Source organism: Acomys minous (assembly GCF_964271855.1).
Source record: "Acomys minous genome assembly, chromosome: 10".
Classification (NCBI taxonomy): Eukaryota; Metazoa; Chordata; class Mammalia; order Rodentia; family Muridae; genus Acomys; species Acomys minous.
In genome coordinates this window covers 105,133,160-105,158,994 of record NC_140491.1, presented here as the reverse complement: position 1 = coordinate 105,158,994, position 25,835 = coordinate 105,133,160, and the positions used below count along the sequence as shown (strand labels likewise).

General features: G+C 46.0%; 1 protein-coding gene across 1 annotated transcript in view; it reads right to left on the bottom strand.

Annotated features, from left to right (window-relative positions):
- MYO3B (myosin IIIB) overlaps positions 1-25,835 on the bottom strand; it is a gene marked incomplete at its 5' end in the record, with an annotated part of 203,853 nt that overhangs the window by 83,014 nt on the left and 95,004 nt on the right. The window contains 3 exons of the mRNA XM_084798988.1: positions 3,848-3,944; positions 4,830-4,902; positions 25,165-25,273. Of these exons, the coding sequence (XP_084655114.1) occupies positions 3,848-3,944; positions 4,830-4,902; positions 25,165-25,273 (279 nt within the window). The remainder of the gene's footprint in view (positions 1-3,847; positions 3,945-4,829; positions 4,903-25,164; positions 25,274-25,835) is intronic.

The following is a 25,835-nucleotide window of genomic DNA, read 5'->3' as shown; positions in this document are numbered from 1 at the left end:
GTCTTTCCCATGCCTTTCCTGTTCAAGAGGAGTTTCCTTTCCTTCTTTCTTCCATTATATCTCATCATGGCTCTGAATGCACAAGAAACCAGTTCAGAAGCCTTGTCCAGGAGGTTGAGGATGTGGCTTGCTATTAAACTCCAGGCAAGTGTCAAGTCCAGGTTTGATCCTCTGTGTCCATAAACTATGATCACAGAGAGTTTGAGATCTACTACAAGCATGGGAACAGCTAGAACCCAAGGCAGGGATGGGAGAAATACTACGTAGGAAGTAAAGGGCACAGAACAGGGGAATCAACGTGGGCCATGAAGAACACAGAGCATTCCGACCTAGCATACAGGGGACATCACAAACAAAGCCATGGAAGGAAGACACACTAGCCATGTCCACAGAGTAGAGAATAGCTCATGGATTCTGAACCTTAGAAGGAGAAAGAGGTGCTGGTGAACATCAAAGCCAGAAAGGGAGACCAGCACAAGAACACAGGAAGCCTTCAATGACATGTCAAGAGTTGACACTGTAGGGTCCTGGGGAGACAGCAAAGAGTGGAGGGAGGGAATGGCAGGACCAGAGTTATGCTTTAGAAATGCACCTTAGGGAAGAAGAAGGACGGCCAGGAGGAAAGAGGAGAGAGAGACCTGGGTTAGTTAGATGGAGGAGAAGCACATGACCAGCGTGGATGGAGAATCGGCCCAGATGAAGAACATTAGCAAGTATTTGGGATTATGGATGGGAGGAAGCTTGATAGAAATTATTAGAAGCAGATGGCGTGGGATTAAGACAGGGATCCCATTGCCTGCCCCACTATGGGAGGTAGTTTAGAGGACTGATATGTGCCCTGCCCCAGGTTAACTAAGGCTATTTTAAAACAATAAATAAATAAATAAATAAATAAATAAATAAATGCACCTTAGACTTCTGTGCACAAGAGGAGTTGAGGAAGGAGAAAAGGGCTGGGGAAATCACTCGTGGCAGACACCATTTTTATGAGTATAAGGGGAAAGTAAAAGTGATGGTGATTAACTCAAGATATTGCTGTTTCGATTGGAAAGAAGAGAGAGCAGTGGGAAAGTACATAAGGGACATTTAAAAAAATCAAATGTACAACTTCTTGGTAAGTCTGCCTTTGGGGAGTGTATCGCTAAAGACTAGAAAGATTTGTAATTCAGTAAGTCTCGTTTACAGCACTGGTTAGAAATGCAGTAGCTGTTTACTCCTGAACGATTCCACCACAACTCAGTGTCTTAGAGTAAGAACTGGATGGCTCCACCAGCCACTAGCACTCAGACACTTCTGTAGAAATGGCAAGTCACCAAGCCCTGAGCACCCCATGCTGTGAGCCAGGCTGCGTGCTACGCCCTCCTTCAGTAGCACCGGCTCAATGGTTCCTTCACAGCCCTCCTCGTGTAACTGCTGCCCCTCCCAGTTCACACGCATGGAGACTGCAGTAGAGCTGTTGTGTGGGGTGGATGATTCCCATCGTCCGTAAGATTGGATTAAAAGACAAAGGAAGTAGTAGTGCAAGGTGGGGTGTGGCTTTAGGGAAGTTTAACTAAAGAAGAAAGAGTCACCCTGGAAACACAGGACACCATCACGTGGGTCCAAGACTGAATAAAATGAGAGGAAAAAGGAAGAACCCATGGGAGCAGCAGCAGTCATCTCTTCTCTGCTTCATGACTGTGTATTCTCTGTGACCATTTGCCTCATATTTTTGCTTCTATGCCTGACCGCCACCGTGGACTGTTTTCTGTTTTACCTTCAACTGTGAACAAGAACGAATACTTTGTCCTTTAAGTTGCTCTCTGTCAGGAGTGTTTTGTTTTGTTTTCTCTTCTTTAGACAGGGTCTCACCATGTAGCCCTGGCTGGCCTGGAACTTCCTATGTAGACTAAGTTGACCTCACAGAGATCTGCCTGCCTTTGCCTCCCAAGGGCTGGAATTTAAAGCATGCCCCACCACAGTTGCGTGACTCACTTTATCAAAACGATGAGAAAAGTTAACAATATTACATGGGCTGGCTAACATTACACAGAGGGCAGGGCTATGAATCAAGAGATGCCTGACTTTAAACCTGTCCTTCTGGCTACTCAACAACATGTATTTTTATTATGGGGGGATTACATGTATTCTGTTTATTTTTAAAGCACAGAGGGGTGTGTGTGCATGTATTTGTGTAACCCAGGGGACTCTTTTCTATGCTATTCTCAAGACTGCTGTCCACCATCCCTGAGGCAGGATTTTTCATCGACCTAGAGCTCATCAATTAGTCTAGACAACGGGCAGCCAACCCAGGCTCCTCCTGTTTCTGCCTCCCTCGGGGCCTGGTGTCTTTATGTGGGTTCTGGAGACCAAACTTCGGTCCTCGGGCTTGTAAGTCAAGCATTTAACCAACCAAGCCCTGTCTACACCCGGGAACGGCATGTGTTGTAAAGTAGAACATGGCCACTGCCTGGCTATGAGGAAACACTGTGAGTGAAGGGTTGTTATCATGTACTGTGCTGTCCATGTGGAAGGAGAACCACAGTGCACACATCCTGTCTGCCTGCTAAGAGTGGAGGTTCCATGTGGACTGCAAGGCAGCACACACTCAAATGCATTTCCCCTTCCCGCTAAGCTACATTTTCACTGACTGAAAAACAGGAAAAGGAGAATTTTGGAGTGAGTTGAGAAATGACCATACCTGTCAGCAAAACAGGTCAGGCTGATATTGGGCCTAACTTCATATTTGAAGTGGAGAGCTTTCTTTTCTTTCTATTATTATTATTATTATTATTATTATTATTATTATTATTATTATTATTTTATATTAAGTGAATGGGTGTTTTACAACATGTATGTATATATGCACCATGTGTGTGCCTAGTGCTCACAAAGGTCAGGAAATGAATGGTATCAGGCTCTTTGGAATTGGAGCTATAGATGGTAGTGAGCAGAATTCACACTGAGAACCTCTGGAAGAGCAATCACTGTTCTTAACTGCTAAGCCATCTCTCCAGCCCCAAGATGTCCCCCCTTGAACTAGGGCTGTTTGTGTTGATAAATATTTGCTACAATCATTCTGCACACTTTCCCTCTCAGAAGTACCGCCCACAAGCCTGAAACTGATTTCTACCCTATTCCAGAGCAAGGAGTTTTGGGTTTTTGTTTTGTTTTGTTTTGTTTGTTTGTTTGTTTTTGGTTTTTTGAGACAGGGTTTCTCTGTGTAGCCTTGGCTGTCCTGGACTCACTTTGTAGACCAGGCTGGCCTCAAACTCACAGCGATCCGCCTGCCTCTGCCTCCTGAGTACTGGGAGTTTTGTAAAGGGACCAGAAGTCACTGGCACCCAAGACAAATGGTGAGACGTCTGTCTTTGGCTAGCGGACTGGCCTTACTATCCAGTGCACAGAAGTATTCTCCAAGTCCAGATTCGCTTCTAAGCCAGAGATTTTTGACCTTGAATAATTCTGCTTCAATCTAGATATCTCTTTATCTTTGCTTTAACAAAAGAGGTTTGGAACAGTTTCATAATTTGCAGCTTTCATGGGAGAATTATGGTCCTTTGATTTTCATTTAAGCACCGTATGCAGCCTATGCTGGCCTCAGCCTTGCTGTAACCAAGGCTGGTTATGAAGTCTGATCTGCCTGCCTCCACCTCCTAAGCCTGGCATGGTGCCGCCACACCAATCTTAAAACTACTACTTTTTAATATAAATATTGTTCCTGGTCTTTATGGCTTCCTGTTAACAGTACATCGTCTTGCTGTCCAATTGGGTCCTGACGTCTACATAGGCTTGCACAAACGACTCACTAGGCTATAGACCCGTGTACAAATGGCCGAACTACACGCATTTTGAACGGCTTCCTTACCAGGTCTGAGAGGACCTTCACAGAGGCTCAGTGTTTGGAGAGCTGGGTCCGTGTGACACGTCCTGGAAGATGGCACATCCGTTCCAGCAACTGAGAGCTACCAAAAGATCCAGTGGGAGAAATGCCATTTTTATTCTCTGATGAAGCAATCTTAAGGACACACTTTTCATGAGACTGAGGGGCCCTTGCCCCTGACAATACAGATGGTATTTGTATGCTCCTTGGGTCTCATAGAACTGAGTGACAGTCCTCCCCTGGGACAATTAGGAGCCAACCTGCAATACCTTTTTCTTCATTCATTTATTTCTTCCTCTGCACCAAACCTCCTGATTAAGTCACTTACAGTTCAGGACAGAAAAAAAGAAAAAAAATGTGCTAATTCTCATCGTTACTTAATTTTTATCCTTAAGAGGAGAAACAAGAAAACCTATCGGAAGGTATTAATCTGCCATTTCTAAAAACAGCATCCAAAGGATTTTGTTGTACTTTTTTTCTTAATCTTACATATGCTCAGCAGAGTTCCTGGCAAAAACTGTACATTTTCTTCATTTCACCCTTTCAACATCAAATAGGAGGCAGCAAAAAATTGGATCAGACTTCAAAGCCTGCTGTGGGCTCCGAGTCACAGAGAGACGCCTCCATTTCACGTGCTGCATTCAAGCAGGGTATCAAAGTGCTACCAGAGAACCTCAGGTCCTCTCTCAGAGAGAGGCTCCACCAGCTGCAGAGCTGAGCACTCAGCAAATCACCTCGGGGAGCGGCCGGCGTTTATGCTCAGCAGCAAATTTCCAGGCTTTTGATTCTCTCCTCACTGTACCTCCCTGGCTCTCCACGGAACCAAGTTCTTTAGCAGGCCTTTTGTCTAAAAAAGCTTCAAAATATCACTCTTACGTTTCATGTTTGGATGGCCAGGCCAGGCAGTCACAGACAGGCGTTCCACCCCAAGCACTTGGAGCATCCCCAAGGAAGGGTACCGGCTTACCTCAGCATCAGCCTTATCCACATGTCCTGAGGTAACATCACAGCCTGTTGGGGAACTCTGGGCTTGTGGAGGCCTAAAAGGAAAACAAAAATTATAGTTTTCTTTTTAAGGGCTTAGAAGTTATAATAAAAAAAAATTAATGGGATTACTGTTGAAAAAAAAAAGTTGTTTTCCTTCCCCCAAAAGGTATACAAGCTCATTCCCTCAGCTTCCGTTGTATCTTGTGCCAGGACTTGGTTAAAAGTACACTGTCTGTGTAAAGAAATGCATCCGACTGGCCTTGTCACTGTGTAGTCCAACAGATCCACAGCTCACCTAAGTCCTAAGGCCTGGAAACTGTCCCCTTTAAAGTTGCGGGGTGAGTGAGCAATGCCAGGTTTGCACAGACTTCACCAAGTTGATACGAGGCCTGGGAGAAGGGACTGTCCTTACTTAGCATCACACACCTCCCTCATAAAGGTCAGGGGTCAGAGAGGCTGCCTTCCACATTCTTTATCAGCACCCATCTCAGTGCCTGGGACACAGTGAGTATTTAGCAAATGTTAGACTAAGTCAGGTAAATCCCGAAATGTAAGGTCAGGAAAATCATTAACAGTCAATTTAAGTTAGCTAGTATTTATGTTGATTTCTGGTTTTAAAAAATGTTCTTTAATCTCTATTAAGATCTTCACAACCATTGGAACCAAGCATTTTTATTTAATTATTTTTTTTTTTTACAATGTAATAAGATTCAGAAAGATAAAGGTTTTCCCTAGGTATCCTGGTGAATACCTCATACTTCCTAGACATTATTGTTATGATTCAGACCAGGGACCAGTGGCTGAGGTGCCTACTTAACCAAAATAGACCTGGCCTCCAGTTTCTCCCAGCATCCCTCAGTCCCTACCAGTTACAGGGCATGGCAGGCCTACCCAGCCCTCTACCCTGGACTTTGCAGACCAGGCCGAGGTTTCCTCTCCCCCAGAGAGGGAGCTCACTATATAATCAAGACATTTTGGCTGGTTCTCTCTCTCTCTCTCTCTCTCTCTCTCTCTCTCTCTCTCTCCCTCCTCTGTGGTACGATTTCTCTCTCTGTGTGTCCCCCAACCTCCACTTTTCTGTCTTCCCGTCTGTGTGGTGACTTCCCTACCCTTATTCCTTGGGACTGGTGAACCTGCCTGTGAGTTGCTCCCAACAAACAGACTTTACACATTCTAATTTGGCTTGGCTGGGCCGATTTCATCAGTGGAGAATATCTATCAATTACTGACCCATGACTTCCGGATTTCCAAGTCTTCCACCCCCCCTCTGGCCCAGTGCGCCCCCACTACAATCTGGACACTGGTTCAAGAGACTCCCTCGTGCCTAGTCCAAGTCCTGGTGGCACCCAAGGTCTTCTTATGTTCCTCAGAGTGCTGGTGAACTTCATGGAAAACCCTGGAAAGAGAGTGTGGCCCTAGGATTGCTGCCAGGCCTCTGCTGCCTACCTTTCCCACCCCAGGGCAGAAATCTGAGTGTCCTGAGCACCTGCCCAGCTCCACCAGGCCTTTCAGGCTGGTACAGATAGATGCCTCCCGCCTCTCCCTGGGCCAGCTAACCAACAGACTCCCCACTGCAAGCCTTTGGAAGACTCTAAGGCACTTAATACAGTGTGTACACTGTTACTTGACTTGAAAAAGGCAGAGCTTCGGAGGAAGTACTGTCCCCAGACAGATACACTGGAAAGTACTTGACTGAACAAAGTTAAGCAGATTTCTTCCCAGAGAATCTAATAAGCATGGAAGAATTCTGAGAGGGGAAATGAAAGGGTAACCTCCCCTAGACATTAGCGCCAGCCCCGGCTCCAGATCCAACTTTCATGGACTGTGCGATGCACTGTAACAAAAAGGGAAATCTTTTTAAGAAAGGATTTTTAACGTGCACATCTTTTTGTTCACATCTGCATCTGGGGTGTGTGTGTGTGTGTGTGTGTGTGTGTGTGTGTGTGTGTGTGTGTGTGTGTGTGTGTTTGCAGGTGTGGGCATACATGTGCGCTTGTGTATATAAGCCCAAAGTTGACTTCAGTTGTTTTCCTCAATTGCTTTCACTAAACCTAGAGCCTGCCAGTGCTGGCTAATCTAGCTTGTCAGCTTGCCTGGGGATGGCCTGTCTCTTCCTCCCAGGTGCTGGAATTACAAGTGCCTGTCACGCATGAGCCTTTATGTGGGTTCCAAACTCCAGTCCTCAGGCATGCATGGCAAGAGTTTTACCCACTGAGCCATCTTCCCAGTTGCCACTTTGCTTTTTCAAAGAATGGGGGCAAGTCAGGGTGGGGAAGATGGCTCGGTTGGTAAAGTGTTGACTCTGTGAGCATCAAGTCCTGAGTTTGATCCTGGAGTAGATGTAAGGGTGACCTCAGTGCTAGGAAGAAAGACACTGGGGATCCATGGAGCTTGCTGGACAGGTGACTTGGCAGCGAGCTCCCGGTTTGGTGGGAGACCCCACCTCAAAATACAAGGTGCATTGGGCTGGGTTTAGGCAACTTGCTTCTTCCAGAGGAGCTGGTTTCAATTCCCAGCACCTACACGGTGGCTCACAAATATCTGTGACTCTAGGTTCAAAGCATTTGATATCCTCTTCTGGCCGCTGAGGATACAAGGCACGCACAGAGTGTACATCCATCCACATGAGTAAAAAAAAAAAAATACACATTGAATAAATAACTCTTCTTTTTTAAACAAAAGATAGAGAAGAGGTTAAAGAAGATGTTGGTCTCTGGCCTCTACACATGTATAGACATACACACACACACATGCAAGTACACAGCACACAAATTAATTAACTAACTAAAAATGCAAATGGATAAGACAAGCTTGACTCCATCACAGTGACTTTATTAGCTTCTTTATTCCTTTCTTTCTCATGTGTGCACTTGTGTGTATGTGTGTTTGTGAACATGTGCATTGCTTTTCTATTACGGTGATAAAACACATTAGATTGGATCCTAGCCTGGACAAAAAGGCGCAAAGGATATTCTCAGAAAAACTTGAAAAATTTGACCTTTGGACAACTAATAAAGAGATTCTTCATTTTTAAAATATGATATTGGTTTGTTTCTTTTGCACGTTTACATATGTACTGTTTTATATTCACATGAGTATAGGCATATGTGTGCATGTGGGGGGGGGAAGGCTAGTGGTTCGCCATGGCTATCCTTCTTGACCATTCTCCATTTTACTTACTGAAGCAGAGTCCCTCACTGAACCCGGAGCAAGCTAATTTGGCAAGTCTAGCCGGTGCATTTGCTCCAGGTCCCTTGCCTCTCTGCCACCAAGCTGCCTGGGGTTTATGTGTGTCCTAGGGATTAGAATCTGTCCTCACATTTTCACAGGAAGCCGTTTATCCATTTAGCCATTTCCCCAGTGCTGTGATACTTCTTTTTGAATCTACACACACACATACACACACACACACACACACACACACACACACACACACGTCAAAAAAAAAATAGTCTTCAATCTCTGTTAGGATTCACAAACCAATGAATCTGTTTTCAAAGGGCTATGAAGCTCCATCATTCCCCACATATCCGGGGCATCTGGGCCCCTCAGAAGCATGGCTAATATCTCCTGCAGACGCCTCCAGGCTCAGCTCCTCGATGCATCTGGTGCATTTAACTGTGTGATCTAGAGCGGCTGGAAACCCCAGCCACCAATGAGAACCTTTCTTCTGGGTATCTGTCTGCCTGAGGGGGCACAAATAAAGAGGCTGGTGTCTGATTCTCTCACGTAACAGATGAGGGCCAGTGCAGAGGCTGGCTCTCTCTCTCCACACTTTCTTCAGAGCACCCGCCATCTTTCTTCTGCAGCGAAGATCACGAAGCCAGCTGGCTCCGTCATGCCGTACTGGTAGCACGGTGGGGAGTCACTGTGGGCTAGGGTCTGGGCCTCAGCTCCACAGGCTCTGAAATTCAATTTGTCAGTTCACTGAGGAATTATAGGGGGGGGGGTGGGTAACAGAGTGACACCAGCCAAACTTATAGAGTCGTACTTGAAAAGCAGGATGTCAGGACGTGATGGTTGCAAGGAGCAGCACATTAGACCATATTTGTTCCCTCGCTAGCTGGTCAATTATTCTGGAGACTAAAGAGTTAGGAAGGTGATGGTGGAGGAAACAGGCTCATCAGCCGGCTGGTCTGACAGCTGGCCTTGTCCCGCATCAGGGATTGACTGCTACTGTCTTGTTTCAGAGGAGAGTCGAGACACACGAGCTGCCTGTTGAGTCTCTGCCTCCTAAGCTTCATTTAAACTGCTTCTTTGTGTGCTGTTTATTCATTCTGATTAAAGTTACATCTTACCTTGCATCAATTACAGCTTTATTGGCGCCTAAACAAATTGAGGCACGCATTAGTGCTGCACACTTGAAAACATAGGCTAATTTAAAGCAGGGCAGGCTGCAGCCATGTTCTGACAGGCTTGCTCCTCAGACGGCAGTCCTGGGAGGAAGGTTCCTCAACACAGCCAGCAAACTGTCCCTGTTCCTTTGACAGGGGACAGAAGGGACTCTTAGTAAGAGGTCCATTTCCTGCTGCTGAGGAGCAACTATTGAACAACCCTGCAGACGAAGTGCTCCAGGTGGATTGTGTGAACAGAGTAGGTCTCTGTGACCCCTGGAGGGATGCAGGTTTCACATAACATACACCGTACGGCTTTCTTTATGGAGGGTCTTACCATGAGAAGGAAGAGCGTGGAAGTGGTTCCAATACAATCAAGCCACAAAGGAAAATGGAGCTATGTAAAGGGGTGACATTGGGGGACTGTGTCCCTTGTTGAAGACCCTGTGCAGACTTGAGACTGGCAATATTTATGTGAACTAGAGCTAGGTGGGTGGAGCCTCTCCAGGCTTCTTTGATGATGATGATGATGATGTGTGTGTGTGTGTATGTGTGTGTTATATGTATGTGTGGTATATGCACAGGTGCATGTGCCCGCGTGGGTGTGTTGGCACACAGTTCAAGAATAGAGTCCTGTGAGAATTCTGAATGCTTGTAAGAAATCTCCAAGAAAACAAGAGGTCTTGTGACCTTGGTTTCTTCAAAACACAGAATTATTCTTGGAATGTGTTTTCAAGTTTCTCCCAGGTGTGGCGGATAGAAGTGAGTTTACCTCAGCTGTTATTATTCTTATGCCACATGGGGCTTGCCCTTCTGAGTGTACACTTTACTCAGCTGACACTTCTTAACCCTCGGAGTGTAGATTGTCCGATGTTCTGAACAGAGTCGGCTGTTACACAATACTTTAGCTCATCTCGTTTTGAGACCCTGTTTTCCCAGGTCCACTCTGCTCAACAGAGCGTAAGGCCAGGAGAAGCCATAGATGTCCTGCCCAGCCATCCTCTCTTTATTCCTCTGAGACAAGAGCTCTCATTTGAACTTGTAGCTAAGCTGACAAACCCCGGTGGCCCTTTATGTCTCTGGCCCCCGTGGTTGGTACAGGAATCCCAGGCATAGATTTTCTCATTTGTTTTTGGACACTCAGCACTTTTTATAAAAATATGGAGACACACATCTCATATCCCTCTCCAGTCAGAATGGCTGCCAAAGGAATTGGATGTGCAAACTATAATTAAACATGTGGATATGTGATTGCTCTAAAATAGACTTATGTTTCTGTTTTAGAACACGGCTCAAGGACGAGTTTATCTGAGGGGCTCCAAGAGCTAATAAATGTTTCATATGCTGCTGCTTTAAGTCAGTACCAGTTAGGTTTGTGAACTAATTTCCTGACTCCTACTAGGCTTTTATTTATTTATTTTCCTGACTCCTACTAGGCTTTTATTTTTTATTTTAATATTTATTTATTTATTATGTATACAGTGCTCTGCCTGCCTGCATGTACACCTGCAGTCAAGAAGAGGGCATCAGATCACATTATAGACGGTTGTGAGCCACCATGTGGTTGCTGGGAATTGAACTCAGGACCTCTGAAAAGCAATCAGTGTCCTTAACCTTTGAGCCATCTCTCCAGCCCCGCTACTAGGCTTTTAAACATGATCATATTTGCTCACTCCATTGCATTTCTCCAACCGTGAGCCTACAGTGTTGACTTGCTAGCTCTTGCATTCTCCTTTCTTTTCTTTCCTCCCCTCTCCTGCATTATTTTACTGCAGGCAGCTGTCACTGTAAGAGCCTGACGTGGGAGCAGAAGGTTTTTCTTCATCCTGATGGCAAAGGTGTCTTAGTGGACACGTGACACTCCTCTGGCAGCCACGCGGAAAGCTACCGTGGACTATTAATCAGCCTCCCGGCCTCCGGCTGAGGAAAGGAATGGGATAGGACCAATGACTAGGACCCGGAAGTACACAGCCCTGTCTGTCTGACAGCCATAGTCTGGCAGAACAAGGCTTCACTCAGCACTGGAGTTGGGACAAGGTAGGAGGGGGGGGCACCAGAGAACAGAAGCAGTTCCCTTGGTGCCTGGAGAGAACTGAGGACCTGGTAGGGTCCCCTCACTCATCCCCATACTAAAGCCAGAAGCGTGTGCAAGCACTTAGTAAACGCTCAGGGCACACGTCAGGGCGCCTCCTTACGCTATACACACGATTCATAATTAGTTCGAAACTACTTGGGCTACCAGTGGTTTCCAGGTGAAACAGAAGCTAGATATCCAGTCAAATGTGAATTTCAAATAAGGAATGATTCATTCCTTAAGTATCTTCAAATACTTCCTGCAGCGTGTTTATATGAAAAGAAGCATTTGTTGCTTTCCTAAGTGTCAACTGTAAGCGGGCACCCTGTACTTCCACAGCCAAGATGACGTCACCACTTCCATCCCATCAACAAGAAGATGAAGTCACCACTTCCATCCCACGAACAAGAAGATGTAAATTAAAACTCCTGCTTATCTAGGAGGAAGTTTGTGTTTTTAGGCAAAGAAAACAACTATTGATTTTTAAAAGAGTTAAATCAAGAGATGCGTGTGGCCAGGAATTAGAAACAAAGCAAAAATGTAAGAAAGTGTAGTATCTCCTGTTGAAATATGTACTGTTTACTCCTGAGAGAAAAATCCCTAAACATGGAAATGGCAAAGGGGAGGTAGTGACAAGGCCTCCAAGCAGCTGTCACCTCAGCTCTTCCTTTGAGTAGGTTTTGTCTTCCAAAAGTTGTCACTTTGTTGTTCAGTCTGTTCTTGAACTCCTAGACACAGGAGCCATTCCTGCCTCCACCCCTTTGTAGCCACTCACCCCCCTCCCTCAGCATGGTGCTGGGTGGATCTTGAAGTAGCTTATAGGTTGACCTATGGGAAGTCACAATTTTAGCACTTTAAAATTAGTGCCAAGCATGTTGGTAAACATCTTTTATTCCGGCACTTGGAGCCAGAGGCAAACAGATCTCCGCTAGCATTGTCTACACAGTGAATTCTAAGATAACCAGGGCTATACAGAAAGATTCTATCTTTGAAAACCCAAACCAGTGGTACTAGAGCAACTTAGATGTTATACGAACCTAGCAAGAGTGACGGAAAAGGTTACAAATCTGAAGAGAGAGGCTGGTGAGTTCAAGAGAGGAAGGGGAACTGACTTGGGTTTTAATTGTAATTTTGCTTTTACTAAGCTTTGAATTTCTACAAGAGATGCGGGAACATCGGACCATTGCAGCACACCTACTAGCTATGTCTTTCTCCTTCTCAGCACAGACAGACACATGAACCCTTGGCGAAACCGGACACTCTGCTCTAGTATCTATTTCTCAAAAGGAATGATGTTCTCTGACCAGAGTGCAGTGACTAAAATCAGAGATTTCATGTTAGTAACAAGAGTCTGTGACCACTCTACAGTGTTCTAATTTTGCAAAATATCCCAGTGACAACTTCTGCGGCAGAAGAAACCCTGGATCGGGCGTCACTTTCGGTTATGTCTCCTTCCAGCTGGGAGAGCTTCTCAGTGGTCATCTTCCAACAGACTCCTCGGTTGGGGTCTGTCTGCTGTTTCCTCAGGATTAAATCCAGGTCATGCTCATTTGGCAGGAAATCCACAGACAAGCCGCTGTCCTCAGGGGCTGTTCGCATCCATGTGGCCCGGTGGCTCCTTCACTGTGATGCTGTCATTTGGTCACAGTGGCTTCTGTGTCCTTTTACAACTTTCTTGTGGGGATGCATTCTGACATTATGAAAATAGCTTGCTGTTCCCTAGTCTTTTGCCTACTGCTTGCCTAGGGCAGTGATCATTTTGGTATTTGGAAATGTCAATTTCCTTTTCTTAGATTAATTATTTATTTACTTTACATGCCAACTGTAGCTCCCTCCGTCTGCTCCTCCCAGACCCAACCTCCCTCCTTCTTTTCCCCTCCCCTTTCCCTATTCAGCGGAAAAGGGGAGCCTGCCTACCCACGCACCCAGTTCCATCAACTCACATCATGACTGAGCGCATCCTCTTCCCCTGTGGCCTGGTGAGGCAGTCTCACCACAGGGACTATGGTGCTCAAACAGGCAACAGAGTCCATGTCAGAGACAGCCCCTCCCCCCATCTCCCTTACTAGGGGACCCACATGAAGCCTGAGCTGCCCATCAGCTACATCTGGGTCGGGAGCCTAGTTCCAATCCATGCACGGTACTTGGTTGGTTCATCAGTCTCCACAAGGCCCTCTGGGCCCTGGTGAGTTGGCTCTGTTGGTCTTGTGGAGCTGCTGTCACCTCCAGGTCCTTCTATCCTGCCCCTCCCCCCCTTTCCACAAGACTCCTTATGCTTCGCCCAAAGTTTGGCTGTGAGTTTCCATATCTTTGATCTGCTGCTGGGTGGAGCCTCTCAGAGGACAGCTATACTAGGCTCCTGTCTACAAGCATAGCAGAGTATTGTTAATGTGTCAGTGGTTGGCTCTCTCCCGTTAGGTGGGTCTCCGGTTGGGCCAGGCATTGGTTGAACCTTCCCTCATTCTCTGCTCTATCTTTATCCCTGCACATCTTGTAGGCAAGGTAAATTTTGGATCAAAGTTTTGGTGGGTGGGTTGGTGTTCCTCTCCCTCCACTAGGAATCCTGTCTAGTTAGAAGCTGTCCTCTTCCGTCTGTACGACCTCTGTTACTAGGAGTTTCAACTAGAGTCATCCCATATCCTCCCAGAAGTCTACTCTGTCTTGTCACTTATATTCTTTGGGTCTGTGAATTGTAGTATGTTTATCCTGTACTATATGGCTAAAATCTGCTTATAAGTGAGTATATACCATGTTTGTCTTTCTGGATCTGTGTTACTTCACCTTGGATAATCTTTTCTAGCTCCATCCATCCATCCGCCTGCAAATTTCATGATTTCCTTGGTTTTAATAGCTGAGTAGTATTGCACTGTGTAAATGTACCAGTTTCTTTATCCATTGAAGGATATCTAATTGATAGATTATTTAATAAAGCTGCTATGAGAATAGTTTGAACAAGTGTCCTTGTTGTATGGTAGGGCACTTTTTGGGAATATGCCTAGGAGTGGTATCGCTAGGTCTTGAGGTAGAGCTATTCCTACTTTTCTGAGAAAGTGGCACATTGATTTCCAAAGTGGTTGTACAAGTTTGCACTCTCACCAGCAATGGAGGAGTGTTCCCCTTTCTCCACATCCTCACCAGCATGTGCTGTCACTTGAGTTTTTTATCTTAGCCATTCTAGTGGGTGTAAGATGGAATCTCAGAGTCGTTTTGATTTGCATTTCCCTGATGACTATGGATGTTGAACATTTAAGTGCTTCTTGGCCATTCCAGATTCCTCTGTTGAGAATTCTCTGTTTAGCTCTGTACCCCATTTTTTAAATTGTATTATTTGGTTTGGTGTTGTTTAATTTCTTGAGTTCTTTATATATTTTTTATATTAGCCCTTTGGTGTTTTATTTCTTGAGTTCTTTATATATTTTGGTGAAGATCTTTTCCCAATCTGTGGACTGCTCTTTTGTTTTCTGACAGTGTCCTTTGCCTTACAGAAGCTTTTTCATTTCTAGAAGTCCCATCTATTAATTGTTGATCTTAGAACCTGAGCTGTTGGTATTCTGTTCAGGAAGTTTCCCCTGTGCCAATGAATTAAAGGCTGATTTCCACTTTCTCTTTTAATAGATTTAGTGTGTCTGGCTTTATATTGAGGTCTTTGATGCACTTGGACTTGAGTCTTGTGCAGGGTGATAAATATGGATCTATTTGCATTTTTCTACATGTAGATATCCAGTTAGGCCAGCACCATTTGTTGAAGATGCTTTTCCCCCTTCATTGCATGGTTTTAGCTCTTTTGTCAAAAATCAAGTGTTTATAGGTATGTGACTTTACTTCTGGGTCTTTGATTTGATTCCATTGATCAACCAGTTCATTACTATGCCAGTACCATGCAGTTTTTATTACTACTGCTCTGTAGTATAGCTTCTAATCAGGGATGGAGATATCTCCAGAAAGTTATTCTGGGTTCTTTTCCCATATAAAGTTTAGAATTGGTCTTTCAAGGTCTGTAGAGGTCTGTTGGTATTTTGGTAGGAATTGCATTGAAGCTGTAGATTGCTTTTGGTAAGATGGCCATTTTTACTGTGCTAATCCTACTGATCTATGAGCATGGGAGTTCTTTCCGTCTTCTGACATTTTCTTTAATGTCCCTGTTCAGAGACTTGAGATTCCTGTCATTCAAGTCTTTGACTTGCTTGATTAGAGTTACACTAAGGACCTTTGTGGCTATTGTGAAGGGTGTAGTTTCTCTAATTTCTTTTTCAGCCTATTTGTTGCTTGTATATAGGAAAACTACTGTTCTTGTTTTTGTTTTTGTTTTATTTAATTTTTATCCAGCCACTTTGCTGAAGGTCTGGAAATGTCAATTTTCAATCATCAAATTTGTATCTATTATTTCACATTTTAATTGCAATGGAGAATTTTCTTCCACCCTCACTTCCCCTTTCTCCCCCTTCTATTAATGTGGATTCCTGAATTCCTTTTACTCAGTGGGTTATATTCTTTTTTTTTTAAATCATTCTTTATTTTACTGTTCAAACTCTCCTGAATTTAGCACTGGCTTCCTATTAAAGGATTTGGAGTAACCAACACTGAAGTGTAATATCAAGGCTTTCATAGAGGAAAAACTATGCTGCCAAGATAACACTAACACTATTTCTTGATATGAGTGTGGGGGGGGGGAGGGGAAGCTGTTGTGCCAATTGCTCCACCATTTAATTATGGGGAAACTGAGGCCCTGAGAAGATGAGTGGATTCATAAAGTTTTTACTGTCAGAAGATTGTGAGGGTAACCTCCAGGACTCCATTGCCTTCAGAAACCCCTTAAGTGTCTGTGTGAAAACCCCAGAAAAGACAAGACTTTGCAAGGGAGAGTCTACTGCCCCAGCAGGCAGCTCACTCTCAGAGTGGTCTGACCTTTCTGCATGTTTACACACACAGTGTTTGGAAGCTGTCTCCAAATTTGGATCACTCCACGGATCATCTTTCTTCATGGGAACCATCCCACCCTGCCCAAAAAATCCAGTGAGGGAAGGCAGGGAAAAGGAAATAGTCTGTGTCACCGTCAGAAGCCACTGATCTAGGGAGGCATGACTTGGCCATGCCACTCTGGGACTCATGCTTGGCTCCTCTAGATGCACAAAAGCCATAGCTGGGCTTTCTCAGAACTGACGGAGCAGCAGGGTGGGGTTCTGCCAATGCCAAGCAACTCTCCAGCTCTTCAGATCCCAGGGGAAGACAGGACTGCGGCTCCCTGAGTTCTCCCTATGTGCTGGCCTGCTGGATCTTCCAACAGTCCCACCTCCACCATCACCACATTTAATGTAAAACAGATCCTTCAAGCATGAGCTTGGGGGAAAGAGATGCTTTATTATGGTAAAAATAATCTCAGCAACTACCCTGGCCTTCGAGTGAAAGCACAGGGATCTGCCAAGAGCAGCCTCTCCCTCCTGAGAAGAACAAACTAAAAATAAGAGCAACAAGGTGCTTCCTGCCAGTCTGTAAATCCAATAGGCAAAGAAAACACCTCAACCTGGCACTGGGTAGCGATCGCCAGCTCAGCTCCCTCCACCGCAGAGCAGCCATGTGGCTGGCAGAGTCAACAGCTGCCAGGCAGAAGCCCTCAGATTAACCCATAGGTGGTGTTGAACCACTTCCCATTAAGATATTTGCAAAGCAAACAAAAATGATAGCCCCACTCTGAGGCCTGGGAGGCAGCCAGGAGGCTGGCTGTGCTCATTGACACAAAGGGCTCTCTGGGGAGGGGCAGGCAGGAAGGTACTGCTGCCGGTGGTATCTAGACTGGGTTGATCTTGTCCACTAGAGTTGTCCTGTCGTGGGCTGTTTATTATCTGATTTCCCAATCATAACACTCACCAAATCTCTGTTTCTCCAAAGCTCTCCATCACCCTCTTCAACCATTCAAGTGAAAAGAGCAAACCCGGGCCATTCTGTGGGTCCCTACGATGAAGGGGACAAGTCTGAGTTGTCACTAAAATGTACACAGAGAGGCCACGATGCCATCGCCTTCAACAACTTTCCTGGCCAACACTTGCTTAGGACAGTACAGATGGAAGCTATCTCGGTGGATCTGTGTTCTCACAGGTAAGAGTCAGCTTCTGTGAGTCACAAAATGAATTTGGGACTAAATACTAACAGGTTTTTTTTTTCTTTCTAACTCAAAGAAGAAAATGAAATAAAATTAGGAAATATGCACAGTTAATACATTTTCCAGCCTGTACGATGGTAACCTTGACATCCCTAAATACTGGTGGTGGGATACATACACATAAAGTTCATTTTTATATGAAGGGAAAGTATTATTTTTTATAACACCTAATACTTGAGTATCTTTTCTTAAAGTTTTCAAAGTGGACCTGATGTGTGTTTTTGACAGAGCATTACCCCCAGGCTGCACGTGGTGAGGATCTCAAGGCAGACAGACAAAAGAGCCAGGTACTGAACTGCCAGACTTGTGTACACTTACGGGGCACAGGGGAGGAGGAGCTGAGAAGCAGCCAGGACCAAGCACATTTTGTCATCATTTGAGACTGCCTTTAGAGTAGGGACTAGAAGTTTATGCATGGAGGTGTTAATTATATGAAGGGAGAAAGAGAAGTGGGGGAGAGGGAGGGAGGGAGGGAGGGAGGGAGGGAGGGAGGGAGGGAGGGAGGGAGGAAAGGAGCGTGTGGGAGCTCTGGGATGTGGCTCACTGGTAAGCATGTGCTTGGTGTGAGCAAGGTTCTGGGTTTGATTGTTAGCACTGGAGAAAAAAACGGGTTGCTTTTTTTTTTTCCTATCAGCTGACACCCTTGTTTAAGAGGCTTAAGAGGGGCACTGAGCTAGCCAGTGTACAGATCTACAAGAAGGCCGCACTTCAGGAAGCCGTCAGCCCCCTGTCCACCATTTTAGAATCAGACAGGGAATAAATTACACAAAAAAACCCCCCAAAAACCAAAAAACCAAAAAACCAAAACCAACAACAACAACAACAACAAAAACCAAAAACAACAACAACAACAACAAAACAACTGCAGTTCACAAGAATGAGAGAATGAGGAGAGCGGAATGGCCGCCCCTCGGTGTGCAGAGGGAAGGGGTCTTCTCCCAATGTCCATGTTCAAATTTCTAGAATAAGAGAAAGCTTCTCCCCGGCTCCAAGCCTCCAGTGTTGGTAAAGCAGTTCCAGGTAGGGCTTCCTTTGAGCCTCACATTTAACTAGGATAGTGGTCGGGCAGCATTAAGTGGTGGAGAAGCAAAGCCAAGGCAGAGGGCGCTTTCCCAGGCCTGAAATGACGATGCTAACTTTGTGTGCTGACGCTGAAGGGTGGGAGTGTTAGTGCAGCCCAGGGATGAGGGGTGTCTGTGAGATAAATCTTCTTGAAGGTTAGATTTTTCCTGAGTTGCCTTTGTTGGCAGTTGCCCTTGGGAGTCCCCACAAGAACAACTTTGCTGATAGATAGTACTATAGGGCAGCTTAACCTAACCACAAAAGCTCCTGTCAACCGGACACAGCAGGGAAGGCCTAGGTGGGGTGACATGCGACTTCAACACATATGAAGTGGATTGGAACATTGCAAACAGTCCATCTTGTCTGAGGTCCTAAGTCCAAACCCCTGACTCTCATAGGGGGAGGGGGTGGGGATAGGATCAAAAAGGGCCAGAAATCCCGTCAAATACTCACTCTGACTTCCTCAGTGCTGATGTCCCTGCGCTCCGATCTCTAGCGACTGACTTTAACTTGAGGAATGAATCATGGACAGCTAGCTGCCAGCAAACAGCCGGACTGCTCAAACAAACAACTCACGAACTAAATAGCTTTCTAAATGCGGGTCTGTTTTTTGAGTATGGATGGTGGATCTCTGAAAAGTGGCATGAATTTAATGACACGTCCTTATGTCATTAGCACTTCCAGAGAAAGCCGGCTCTTTGCCGTATGAAAAGTGGGTTAGCGTGCTGAAGTCAAACCTAATAGAACCGGAAAGTAGGAGAATGCAGTCATTCATCAACTACTTAGCGCGTGCTATGGCCAAAGAGTCTAAGTCGTAGTGGCAGCTTCAGCTCTGGTGTTTACCGCCTCTCATGGGATAGAGCAATGTCAGCTAATATTTTTGTTTACCTATGGCATGCCGGGCAATCCTCTAAATGTCTACCATGGTCGTTACCACACCAATCATATGGGATAGGTGAAATTATTAAAAGCATACTTGTCTAAAGTCACGGAGCTAGCTGGACACAGACCTGGACAGAGACAGTCTCACTCCAGAGTCGGCGGCCTGGTAGCCTGAATCATCTCCACTACCTGGCTGAGGCCCCCAGGACAGAGAGGGCAGCATCCCAATGCAGATGGTGGCATGGCCAAGCAAGGATGGGCAGAGCAACAGGCAGGAGGGAGCTGCAAAAGACAGCCCCGACTCTGCTCCAAGTTCTAGAAAACCCTACCAGAAATGTGAGTTCTTGCCGGAAATAGTTCTAATTTTGTGTGTTAGAAATGAATCAAAAACTGGAAACTCTTGGATGACCAACGAGAACAACAAAACGTCGATCGGCCGTATAGTCAAAGGCTTGGCTCGTAGTTTGTAGAAGGTATCCGTTTTGTTGAGCTGTTGCTCAGTGTGTGAGGCCCCCCAAATCCATGCCCCCCACATGTCTTTGCCCATCATAGTTCTGTTTATTTCATTCCACTCCCACTCATCCTTGGCCTTCTTCCCACTGGACCCTTCACTGTCCCCTGCGTCGTCCCTACACTTCCTACGGCTGGACCACAGCCTGCTGTCTCTCCTGTCCAGGACTCTCTTCTGCGTGTGCCTGCTCTTGGCCCTGGAGGACGACGGGCCACAGGACTGAGACTCTGGAGGACAAGTGAAACGTCAACAGGTAAAGAAAAGCCAGGCAGGGTAATCCTATCCAGAAGGGTTAGCATGAAGAGAGACACAGAAACGGGAAAGTACAAGACATGTTGAAAACCTCACAACAGCTCCAAATATTTGCAAAGGGCCTCTGGTCCTTGGAATCTGGTACTAGAAAGAGATTGCTGACATTCTCAGCATACACAAATCTTCTAAAAGGGTCCTTCGCAGAAGGATCGCTGATGATTTAGGGTTTGTTGAAATAGTTCAGATAAATATTTATGTACAGCCATAAGCAAATCCACAAGGAAAAATATAACGCAAAACAGATTTCTTCCTTGAAGCCCTTTCAGCTGGCGATACGATTCCTAGCTTCAAAGGTTTTGGAAATAAATGTGACCAATTAACAGCTTAAACAAGTCGGGAGTCTAAGAAGCCCCTAACAATGAGGCTTCGAAGGTTATGTGTGGGCATGTGTGCTAGTCGCATCTGGCCCCGTGGGCGAGGGCGAGTCCAGGGCCTGGAGTCAATCTGGGACTTGCCCCTGAGTGCAGAACCAGAAACACAGATGAAGTTTGGCAGTCAGGTTAAAGTAAAGAGTAAAGCATCTGCCAAAGATCCTGGAGTTGTGGAAATCCTGATGTTTATTCTGGACTATACTGAAGCAGAGAGATCTGTCTCATCCCACATCAGCTTTAAGTGCTAATATTACGACCATGGTTGCTAATGCTTCTGTCGCCGTGACCAGCAACTCAGCAGCCTTCGTTGTTGTGTCTGGCTCCGTGCTTGCTCCTTCATAGAGATTTTCTCTAGCTGTCCCAGCTGTCTCCCTTTCTGAAGTCTAGGATTATAAAGTTCAGAGAAAGAAAGGAACACGCCAAGTCTATTCACGCCTCTAAGTGGCTGGACTAAGATTTGAACCCTGGGCTGCCACCAAAACTAATTCTTGTTCTACTCAAATAAGGTAAGATGTAGTGTCTACCCTGTCACAGGTACCTCCTAAGAAGACGCCTATCGCTCACTCCATTCTCCGCCATGGCATCACTTCCCTCTTGCTCTAATAGGTGAATATACCAGCTAGGTCTCTGCGGTGGCAAATGGATGGAGGATTTACTCTCTTTAGTCCTCAGCGCTGTGGTGCGTATTCCCACAACGGACTTCCCGCACAGAGTGTTTGTCGAGCAATGTGGCAATCTGTACCTCACAGGCCACATAGAAATCTGGCCCACAGTTGGCCCTGGTGACTGCAAGGCCACTTCTCTGACTCATTTGTTCGTTAATCCTGGGGTCAGCTACAAAGGTGACACACAGAAGAAACATGCACCCATATTCCCCTCTTGTGAGATGCTGGCTCTCCTCTAGCTGTCTGAATCACGAAGGTTCCAGTCGCTCTGAAATGTCCACAGCGAAGCAGTTTTTCCGGTGTGTTACTGCTGCTACGCAGAAACATCTGCGCCCCCGCCCCTCCACATGTGTGCCCTCGCCTCCTCTCTGTGGGTCCCTCTTTCATAACCGGCTGGCTGCAGTGAGAGCATGCATATAGAAAGCCTCCGAGTTTTGCCATAGACAGGTCAGATTCAATCAAGGGGTTTTCCCTAGCATTATGGTAGGAGGGTTCCCACCAGTTAACAAGACCCACAACCCAGAAATACTTTTTAAAAAGATTTGTTGTCCATTGTATACCATCACTGGTTCACACAGAAAATGGAGCTGAGATGCAACATGGCACCTACTGACTTCCACTCTCAGGTCAAGTCTGGCTTCTCTCCTGCTAACCTGACCCATTTCATGACCCAGGGGTGGGAGCGCCTTTCCCACGGGGCTGTAGACTAGGAACTGAGTGCCGGATTGTTCTCCATCAGTCTAAGAGTGACAGTTTTATGCCAATCATGATGTATCTTCCTTTAGCTGGTTATGATTTAAGATTTAAGCCACAACAAGCGAAGACACAACACGGATAGACCAGAAAAAGCCCTGGAGTAGTAATTTGGCATCTGGGAGAATTTATAATCTCTAAATGTTAGAAATGCCAGAGTGTGCTGTTCTTCCATTGTTCGAGCAGTTTACTGTCTGCAACCCATTTAGCCAGGAAGATGTAAATGATAAACAAGTATTAGCTATTGTTGCTACTGGAGACAGTGGTCCTAGGCTCAGACCTGCCTCTTAGCTCTGCATGACACTGCACGCCCCACACCAGCTGACGGAGAGCAGCCAATGGGAAGTCTGATAAAGCTAACCTAGACATTTATAATTTTTTTCCCTTTCTTTTCATTAATTAACCACTTCTGTTTAATTTTGGTAGCGCCAGGGATCAAACGCAGACCTCATGGACACTACTAGCCCAGCACACTGGGCACATCTGCAGTACTGGCATCTGAGTTAGCCTTTGAGAGCCATATACTCTGTCTGTCACCAGGGCTCAGCTTCCTCATCTGGAACGGGGTGATGCTGCCTGCAAATGACTAGTGTATCAACTACGTGGAACGCATACGGGAAAAGGCTGACCTAGTGCTGAGCACTGGATGCAACTGGAGAGATGGCTCCTGCACATCCCTGCTTGCCTCATCCTCCCTACTATGTCTCATTGTGTCTGGCTCTTCCTATAAGCTCCTCCTGGCTCTTTCCTTCTTCCCTCATTGAAGGGACCATGATGTTAGCGCCCTCTCTCTCTCTCTCTCTCTCTCTCTCTCTCTCTCTCTCTCTCTCTGTGTGTGTGTGTGTGTGTGTGTGTACTAAAAACAGTTTCTTTCATTAGCTTTTTTGTTTGCTTTGTTCTTGTTTTGTCACAAGCTTCGCTCCAGTTAGTTCTTCCTGTTGTCATTGTGCCCTCCTGCCTTTAGCTGTTTCCTCCTTCTGGTAGGCTACCTAATGCAGCCTGGGAGCCTCTCCAGAGAGAAGCAATATTAGAAGTCTGCCTGGAAGAGCAGGTCTGAAATATCCTGGGGTCTCTAGGGCTACGTTTCACAGCTGGGCAGGTGGCAAGGGAGGAGATGGGGGAGGGGGCATCTGTCCCTTGCCTATGCCACCACATGGTGGATGAGGGCTGGGTCTAACTCTCCTGTGCTCGTGCCCTCAGGATTAGCTCTCCTGGGCTGCCTAGGCAAGGTGCAGCACTGCTCTCCCTGGTACTGTAGTGAGGGGAGGGGCTAGCTCTGCACAGCCCTCGGATATTAACATGACCCTAAATGGTAGCTCAGACTAGGGATGTCCACATGGCTTTTAGGGTGTGATATGGGTCCCAGACATTGACACAGACCCCTACTGCTGCATGGCCACAGACGCAGGCATGGCCCTCGGTGGCAGCATAGGCCAGGACTTTACCATGGCCTCGGGGGGGGGGGGGGGGCATTGCAGGCTACTCACATCAGGCTACCCTTGAGTCTCTGCTCCTACCTCTCTTCACAGTGCTCAAACCCTTCTGCTTCCCTTTCTCTTCCATCGTCTGTCCACCACATACTTGCGCATTGCACTTGCTCCTGCTGCAGGAAGGCCACACAGCTTGCAGGGCTCTGGGTGTCTTCAAATGTTTGTCCAACCCAAAGAGTCCAAAGGAAATAAATCTCTGGTCAAAGTTAAACACAGCAGAGTAAAACTGTCCAGTTTCATGGTTGAACCTCCGCCACAATCAACTAGAGAGATTAGCAAATAGGCCAGTGATGAGACGTAAACACAGCAGGACATGTCCAGTTAGTTGTGGGTCTCTGTTCTGCAGGCCCTGCTCACAGGAAGAAGGCATAGGCCTGCTGGCTCTATTGATGGACACTGTGGTTCACCATTTCCCAAGGAGAAAGAATAGCAACTGCCTTTACGTTTCCAGTTCTGCCTCAATTCATAGCACACAAACCATTTGCCTTCCCTTCCTTCTCCATTTCTCCATCACCTATTTCTTATTTTCTTATCTCCATTCACTCCACTATCTACTTACTTACTTTACTGGGGAGGGGATGTTGTCTAGGCATTTTCCAGAGTTCCCTGAGTCTGTGGGGACCTGGGTGTGGGCTGCAGTATTGGAAGTTAGATTTGTTTGTTTGTTTGTTTGTTTTGCTTGTGCCTATTTCTAGGGGTTTTCAACTTTTGGGCCGTTGACATTTCATGTTGGACAATCCATTGGGAGACTGTGCTATTTTTCTGTAGACTACATAGCAATGTTGTTGGCTCCTCCCCCTAGGTTCCAGTAGTATCATAGCACCCCCTCTACACTGGGATAACCAAAGCTGTCTTTAGTCATTGAAAACTGTCCCATGATGTTGGGACTGTGTTGCCCCAAGTTGAAAACCACAATTTTAAGCCAAGGGGGCTAATTAAAGGTTTTACTACCACGAGAACTCAAAAAGGCTAGAAGTCGGAGTGATTGCTCAATTGTTAGGAGCACTGGCTGTTCTTCCAGAAGACCTGGATTCAGTTTCCAGCTCCCACGTGGCAGCTAACAACCATCTGTGACTCCAGTCCTGGGGGGTCTGATGCCCTCTTGTGGCCTCCATGGACACTTCATGCACATGGTGCACAGACACATGCAGGTGAAACACCCACACGCATGAAAATAAATACATATAATTAAATAATCTTCTTTAAATAAATCAAGATTGTATTCAGATTGTCCTTATGAAATGAAGGCTTCTATCTATGGAATGCTGACTTCTAACATGAGGGAAACATGTTTCGGCTCCACTCCTTCTAACTTACCATATTAACATAGGGGTAGGAGTATTTTGTGGTCCACGAAACACCTGGGTTTACAACAGAACTCATATGGCTAAGACTCACCTATCTGGACTTGGGATGTAGCTCAGTTCGTAGAGTACTTGCCTAATATGCATGAAGGTCTGGTTTTTACCCCAGCACTGTATAAAACAGATGTGGTGATGCACACTTAAAATCCTTGAACTTGGGAGATAAAGTCAGGAGCTTCAGAAGTTCAAGGCCATCCTTGACTACTCTCTGAATTTGAGGTCAGTCTGGGCTTCAGGCTTTTCAGACACTTTTAGAAAGAAAGAAAGAAAGAAAGAAAGAAAGAAAGAAAGAAAGAAAGAAAGAAAGAAAGAAAGAAAGAAAGAAAGAGAGTTGACTCACCAATCTGTGCCGGCTTCAGTGGAGAAGTTCCTTAAAGTCTCATCATGGCCCTTGTTGGATTCTGCTTCTGAATCTGGGCAGCTTTTCTGATCAGGAGCAGTTTGGAGAACTGAAAGGAAACCAACACAGAGTACTCAGAGGTCAAAGGGCAAGGTCTGAAGCGGCAGGGCTGAGAGGTCTGTTGCCCTGCCTGTGCTCTGGAGCTCCTTTCTTCCGGCCTGGCCATCTGTAGACTTCTAGGATACGTCATTAAAACAAGCATGGTCTGGGACTCCAGGTCCTGCTCAGTGTTAGGACCCAGCCCTCAGATGAGAAAAAAACCAGCTCACAGGAACACAAGCTGCTACTCTCTGGTATTAGACACATACAGTGCGTAGAGATTCCAGGCCCACAGGCGGTAGGTCCCAGCAGAAGCTCCATGTGATAACAGGAAGAGAGCTGTGCTCGACATAGTCGGGCCGCTCCTAGTCTGACTGTCAGAATATGGGTAAGGTTAGCTGAAACGACTCAGTTTTTCCAGAGGTGGCCATTTCCACGTTGTCATGGGAAGCAGTTACCTGGTTAGTTTCTTAACAGAGGGAACCACAGATAGGCACTCCTTTCTGTAACGGTGACAGCCATAACTAACGAGCTATGACTGACCCTCACTTCAGCATCAAGGCAGTCTCTCA